This window comes from Lepidothrix coronata, unplaced genomic scaffold (genome assembly GCF_001604755.1).
Source record: "Lepidothrix coronata isolate B3197 unplaced genomic scaffold, Lepidothrix_coronata-1.0 Scaffold124, whole genome shotgun sequence".
NCBI lineage: Eukaryota > Metazoa > Chordata > Aves > Passeriformes > Pipridae > Lepidothrix > Lepidothrix coronata.
The window spans coordinates 2,667,499-2,674,932 of NW_016690304.1; the positions used below are offsets into that span (position 1 = coordinate 2,667,499).

The 7,434-nt window shown below is 40.2% G+C and overlaps 1 protein-coding gene across 3 annotated transcripts in view; it reads left to right on the forward strand.

Moving 5' to 3' along the window:
- The first annotated feature begins 6 nt into the window (after positions 1-6).
- The window catches only part of RUFY2 (RUN and FYVE domain containing 2), a 21,442-nt gene continuing 14,014 nt past the window's right edge, over positions 7-7,434 (forward strand). For 2 of the 3 annotated variants that reach the window (XM_017826020.1, XM_017826021.1), the window contains exons 1-6: positions 7-543; positions 1,036-1,153; positions 2,435-2,536; positions 3,454-3,577; positions 5,697-5,758; positions 6,348-6,413. In XM_017826020.1, coding sequence (XP_017681509.1) covers positions 414-543; positions 1,036-1,153; positions 2,435-2,536; positions 3,454-3,577; positions 5,697-5,758; positions 6,348-6,413 — 602 coding nt within the window. In that variant the 5' untranslated portion in view covers positions 7-413. The remainder of the gene's footprint in view (positions 544-1,035; positions 1,154-2,434; positions 2,537-3,453; positions 3,578-5,696; positions 5,759-6,347; positions 6,414-7,434) is intronic. The other variant, XM_017826019.1, reaches the window with a different exon arrangement.

Genomic DNA, 7,434 nt, shown 5'->3' on the forward strand with positions numbered 1-7,434 from the left:
AGACTACAGTACACGAGATAGATACATAAATTAGTAGGAATGCTGCTTTGGTGCCATGGAGGGGGCACTGATGGCAGTCCTGAAGCAGAGTTTGGGGTGCAGCAGTGGTGCCTGTGTTAATCTGCACCTACTGGCTGGGACAGCACGGTACCTAAACTGACATTTCAATTAGAAGGTTTGTTGTAGCGGGTACTTTTCTCTGACTCGGAGTGGGTGCCTTTCCCTAAGGTGGTGCTTTGCAGCACTTCCTGAGTGGTTCCTGGGAGTTCACCCAGGTTTGGGTCTGAAGGAGGCGGCCAGGCAGCCTTTCATTACTCTGCCTCTCTCCTAAGGCTTGAACCATCACGGTTTTTTCTCTCTTGTCTCTAGCTGTAAAGGACCCTACAGCTGTAGAAAGAGCAAACTTACTGAATATGGCTAAACTGAGTATCAAAGGCCTCATCGAGTCAGCGCTGAGCTTTGGCCGCACTCTGGATTCCGACTACCCCCCTCTGCAGCAGTTCTTCGTTGTCATGGAGCACTGCCTCAAGCACGGCTTGAAAGGTGTGGTAATGGCTCTACCTGCGTATTTCTCATCCCAAATGTGTCATTTTTCTTCCTTTCTTTCTTGAATTAGATTAAAAAAAAGCGTCTTATGTTGCATTAAGAATTGAGAAATATGTAAATTGTCAGCTTTTATAACTAATAATATCATTAATTCTTCGCCACGTGTATTTCCACGTTTCCCAACTTTTTCTTTTCTACACCATTTGTTATAAATGGTCCAGGGATTACCTCAACTGCATGTATGTATTTAGTATATATTTTTAGCTAGACATCCTTTTTATATTATTTTGTTCTAGCACATCAATTTTACATTCCCAGCAAAGTAAGTGGGAAGTTGGCTTTGGATACTGGTGAGCTGACCAGTGTGGAAGTTAGGAGTTATCTGGAAGCCTAGACTCAGCAGTTAAACCCTTTTACACAACAGCTAGTAGGAAGAAAGCTACTGCAGTGATTTAAATTAATTCAGTTACTTAATTTTTCTTTTCATAGTAAGAAAATCCTTTCTAAGTTACAATAAAACCATCTGGGGTCCTCTGGAACTTGTGGAGAAATTATATCCAGAAGCTGAGGAAATAGCAGCAAGTGTCAGAGATTTGCCTGGCCTTAAGTAAGTACTACTGGGAAAAATACAGGAAAGTAAAGGACCTGATTAGGAATTTACAGGTGTCTCATGATTTCATTTCATATTAAGGCTTTGAACAGCTACCTTTGATACTGGGGGGAGCACAGGGGAGTCATGCTAGCTTTGCTTGTTCTGTACAAACCAGCCAAAAAAGTAGTGTTTCTGTGTTCTTTTCTGATGCTCCTGGGAGAAAAGTTTCCTGAATGGTGGACAACAATGGTGCAAAAAGGAGCAGGTTGTGTGTCAATGCCTCTGCAGTCTAGAACTGCAGCAAACACTGAGTGCAGTCAGCAAAGGCTGTGTAAAACTGAAAGGTGACAGACCAGAGAGGAAAGAATCGGGCAGCTTTTCATATTCTTGTGTGCAGGGTCCTACTCAAATATAAATTTATGCTGTGAGCTACAATCTCCTCCCATTCCACTGCACTCTGCTTCTGTATTTAATTTGATAATTGGCTGCACATGAAACTCCAAAAGGGTTTGTTTACGCTGTCATTGGGATGTGGCAGTGTAAGGGTTATAATGTGTAGCTTTAGAACTCATCTAAAGCACTTAGGCATATAAATTATTTGTTCTTGGGCCAGATGAAATAATACCCTTTGCCAAGCATATTATTCTCCTGCTATCCAGATACAGCTTGTGTCTTTTGCATTTCTGTGGCTACCACTTCTAAGTGTGCAGGCACTAGGAGAGGAAGAGCTAAAGGTCCAGGTTTAATTTGTTGGATATTCATGTTTGCCCTTTACATACATTTTCACCTTTTTTGCCTTGCTTTCCTAAGAAGGCACAGAATTTGTACACAAGTGTGAGTTAAAGCTACAGTTCAGTCCGTGTTCAGAGCCAGAGAACAGGATTGGGAAGGCAGGCTGGCACGGGGAGTTGTGATGGGCATTCTTTTACTCTTCTTGCAGTTCCTCTGAAAACTTTATAAACAAATTACAGAAAGGAGCCTGAACTGTTGCAAACATTTTACTTCAGCAGAAAACAGGACCTTCAAGATTATCAGGCTCTTGTGCTTTCTCTAGTCCTGTTCTTTCCAGGATCTGCTCCCGAGCTCAGCTGAGTAGACGAAAATTTTTCTGTTACCCCAAAGCTGGGAGTCAAAGCCTGGGCATTGTGGCTTCCCAGACTGTGATGCTCAACTGTTTAAAATACCGCTCCAGAAATACCAGTTGCTCTACCAGAACACCAGTAAGATGTTACAGACCATGAATTAATCAATATATTATTAATTTGGGGCCGTTTGTGTTGACGCCCTTTGTTTCAGGACGCCACTGGGCCGTGCCCGGGCCTGGCTGCGGTTGGCACTGATGCAAAAGAAAATGGCCGATTATCTTCGCTGTCTGATCATCCAGAGAGATCTCCTCAGGTAAACAGCCCATTAGATTTTGGTTTTGAACTTCTTTTTAGAGGGTTAGTCTCCTTAAAAAACCCCACAATTATGCATTCCTCCACCACGCAGAATAAGGACTGAAAACCTCTGGAGTTCATCTGATTTTCAGTGCTATAAGCTGTCCATATTTTTCAGACTAGTTTTGTATGCCTAGCTAATGCTGCTATGCCAGGATGTCGTTTTGCTGTTCAGTAGCTGTGGACTTTTCCATTGAAAACACAGTTTGTCATTTAGAATCTAAAACTTTCTTTAAAAAGTACAAGGAGGAGAAGGTGCTGGTGTGCTGTCGTTTAGTGAAGTATTTTTATTTTAAGAACCTTTTTAGCTTTTCAGCCCTTTATGCTTACCTTTTACAAATTTAATCTCATCCTTGGCTTCTTGAATTTCAAGCATGTATTCATTAAAGTCCAGTCATTTTTTCACACAAGGTAATTTTTTTACCATTCTTCTTTTGCCTTGCATTGCAGTGCTTCTTAACAACATGAGAGTTGTCTGAGTCAGTGTGGCCAGACATTCATCTGTTGTAGTATCCTGCTCAAAAATGGCTGATAGCAAATGTGTACAGAAGAGCCTTTTCTGGTTTGGTTTAGTTTGTTTTTTAAGGCAAATAAAACTTTGCCCTCAGCCATCCCAACCATCCAGCAACTTGTGGCTCAGATTTCTGGAGCCAAAGGAAGTATCTTAGTTTATAATAGCCTCTGATACAAACCACTCACTTGGAATTTTTAAATATTTATGAGGTGAAAGTATGGGCAGGCCCAGTTCATCTTGAAGGATGTTGTAGGAAGGCTACAGTAAGAGAAACAATTCAAATTTGTATGTCACTTATTATTAATTTATTGGATGTATATATAGGGAATACACCGATAAGATGCAATTTTCTTCTTTAACAGTGAATTTTATGAGTATCACGCACTGATGATGGAGGAAGAAGGAGCAGTAATTGTTGGGCTGTTGGTTGGGTTAAATGTGATAGATGCCAACCTGTGTGTGAAGGGAGAAGACCTGGATTCACAAGTAAGTCAACACAGGTAAAGGAATGTATGTGGAATCCATAGGATGTTTACGTCCAGTGAATTTTTTTACTATGGAGTTGTGATTTGTTAGAAATCTTACTAGAGACTGTTCAGGGTGTGATGATCCAGCTCCTGGGGCCATGGGGCTGTTGAATTAACCTCATGTCAGGTGGGTCAGGCCTTTGGATGATGGTGATTGTCAGAGTGCAAGGGTGCAGGGTTAGGCTTTGTCGTCACATGGATGCAATAGTAGCAAGGCTACACATCCTCACTGTGTAACTCATCCTTCTCCTCTGGAGGATGTTCCCTGATCAGTTTATCCTGCTTGGTTCATTTATTGCCTTTCTGGAACATAATAGGAATGATACAAGGACCTGGAACAAAAACTCTCTTTGCATAACAACCTTATGAGAGGTGGGACTACTTTCAGTCTTCAAAACAAGACTTGGAATTCTTCCTGCTTTGCAACGAGCTTTGACTTTGAATTTCAATCTTTTCCAAGAAAATCTTAACACATTCCCTTGAAGGCAGATGCACAAGTATTTGCAAATAAATGTAGACTGTGTTCAGTCCTGAGGATTTTTTTCAGCTTCTTTTTGGAAAGAATCTTAATAGTTTAAGTGATTATTGCTGTATTGCAGCACATATTTGATGAAAAACAATTCCTCTGGGAAAGAAAACTTATAGCTAACTGGATATGTGTGTTGTTGGATCAAAGGGTTAACTTGTCCTTGATTGTTTGTTCTGGTTACCATCTAATATTAGTTTTAGACACCCAACTTGTGTGAAAGAAGATCTAACAATGGAAGGCCTGTAATTATAAAAAACTTACCAACTTGCTCTTGGTATTGAGGATGAAATGCCTGTACTGTAAATCCCCAAACCCATTACCCAGCTGCACCTCTGGGTCACTTGGTGGCCTTGCTGTGTGAGGGGAGGTAAAGCTTCATTTGAGAAGGTAGAAGTGGCTGTGCAGATGAGATTCTGTTTGCAGCTTGTCCAGATGTGACATTTATAAAGTGTCCAGAGTAATTCTGTTAGTGAAGAGTGGTATAAATAAGGCACCTTCGCAGAGAAGCCAGAAGCAGCAAGTTGTGTTGAGCAGAAAGACAAAACTTTTGAAGGTTGATGGAAGTCACAGCCAGGAGCAGTTTTGGTGTGTTAAAAGAATGCTGTTCAGTGGTGAAATGTGTGTGTGCACCCATGGAGAACTAGAATAAAGCAACTTTTATAGAGAGAACATTTTACCTTTTTTTTAATAGAGATAGTGCTTGGCTTTAAGGAGCAAAATACATTTTAAAAAAGCTTTTGGAGAAGAGACTTTTTAGCAAAGACATGGAAAGAACAAGTAGAAGACCATCACAGGATACTGACTGTATTGTATAAAACAAGTAAATGTTAGACTTAGCAAGTTACTTGTATCCAAAAGCTAAAGAGAGCTCCAGAAAAGAGCAGTAGATGAGAGAAATTGAAATACTTTTGTGAAAAGGCTGCTAGAGACCAAAAAGGAAGGGGTTTGGTAAAGCAAACGTGGTTCAATACTTTTGTTAGACATTCATGAATAGAGCTGGAAGCAGAACTCGTGGCAGTGTTAAATATATAGTATATATGATTAAATGACAATTGAATACGAAATAAATTAATTAGATTCAGATTTGGAAAAGGTTAAAAAAATGAATGCAGTTGATTTGTCCCCCTTGGGAATCAGCAATTGTGGAGAGGTGGTATTATTTTGACAAGGAATATTGTAAAACAAAACATGGGGTAACATCAGTTTGGGAGGTGCTGTGACAGGGAATCATGTGAAACACTGATCAGCCAGGGGTAGGGCTGTGGAGTATCTGGTAATTCCCTAAATGAAAGTTTCCTCTAAGCTTGTGGCTAAGCTCAGTCAGAGGAAGAAGTCATCTTTTCTTTGGAATTTGGTACATGGCACATTGTTAACTTTATTCAGGTGTAACATAATTCGTAGTAAATATGGAATCTACACTTAAAAAAAAAGAATCTCGTTTAAAATGGTATAGTTCAGGTTTTGAGCTGAAACTGGACCAATCTCAAGGCTGTAAATATCAACAACAGTTATTTGCATGATATGAAACTGTACCTTTGCTTTCCACTAGGTTGGGGTGATTGATTTCTCTGTGTATTTGAAGAGTGATGATGACATCGGGGGTAAAGAAAGGTATGTCCTCACCAAATATCTCTGATTTTGCATATTAACAAATGATTTCTCGAGTGGGGCCCTGTCCTTTGTAGAAATAAGTCAGGTTCCCTAGAAATGAAATCTTCTGATTTCAGCCTCGAGCAAAATGACATCCTAAATTGTTTTGTATGACTGGTTAGCTGGAAGAACATTTGCGCTCTGGAGCAAACTCCAGCAGCATCACCTGCTGCTTTTACCTGCTGGACAGTATTGGAGGATTGCAGGGTGGCAGTGAAAAGGAACCTGCAGACCTCTAAGCCCTCAGCTTGGGGTTTAGTCATTGTTTCAAAGAACCAGAGTTATGGCAGAGTAAATAATCATCCTTTTTCTTTTCAGACTGTGTGTGTTCTTAGGCTTCATGTACAGGAATTGTTTGCAGTTAAAGCACTGGATTTCTTTCTCTCTTACTGCTATCACAATGTGTTCATGACTCTGAGATGAAGTTGCTTCCTTTCTTTTTAAAAACACAGATAAGGTGGACATTTGCATATGGTAGATGTGCATATTTTCAGTAGCTGGTTCAATACATCATTTTGTTAAAGCTAGTTTCATTTTGTGCTTGCTTTAGAGATGTTCAGATTGCTGCAATATTGGACCAAAAGAATTATGTTGAAGAACTAAACAGGCAACTGAAGTAAGTATTACTTAGAAGTGTGTGTGTCAGGGCAGGCTTACAGGGAAATTCCTGTTGCACCACAGCTTTGGGAAAGAACCCCAAGAAAGAGGTGCAAGTTCTTGATGTTTAAGCTGAGGATTTAGTGGAGTAGGAAAGGACACTCTCCCGGGGAAGGCTCAGGAAGTGTGAGTTTTCATGCTTTTCGTTTTGGCAGTCAGAACCTTTATTTTGTCAAAGAAGCAAAAAACAGCAGGCCAAAGCTGATGAAGGTCCTCACAGTTCGTAACCTCGCAGGTATGAAGAGCTTGGTCTGGATTCAAGCTGGATTTGAGTGTTCTGGGTGAATCCACGTGGTTTTGTTTCTCTGCCTTTCAGAACATTTTAGTTTGTAGCTTTAACACCTAGGGCTGAAACTAAGTTCAGTGCTTGCTGGAAGCTACTTGTAGGTTGTGGTTCCTGTAGAGACAGTTTTCAGGAAAGCAGCATTTCCCCCTTACTTTGCATGATGGAACAAGCCCAGTCCACCACTGTGTTTGGTGCTGTGCAAACACAGGAGCAGTGATTTTAATTCCCTGAGGAGAACTGTACAAAATTAAACAGTGTGAGGAGCTTAAAAGGGAAAAAAACCCCAATAAACCAAACCCCCAAACCAAACAAACCCACAAATTAGAGTACATAGCACAGCTAATCTTGTTCCCTTTTTGAAATGTAAATCATATTTCTAATTTTTGAATGCTGGTGGTCTTGATCATTAGTTACTATAAGGTTACTGTTGGAGTAGAGATAGTCTGGTTTGAAATGGTGTTTTGTTTTCCTGTGTGTGAAGTGCAATGTAAAAAACACGTGCTTCCAGCAGAAACAGGCAATCAGGTTATGTAAAAAGCCTGGCTGTAGTTTGATACTGTAAAAAACAAGAGTAATAAAAGGGAATAAAATTCTGATGAGACTCCTAAATGAAATCAAGAAGCATCAAGAAGGAGAGAGCCTCAGGACAAATCTCAAAAAAATCAATGATTTTATAAAAGAAATGTGTTTTAGA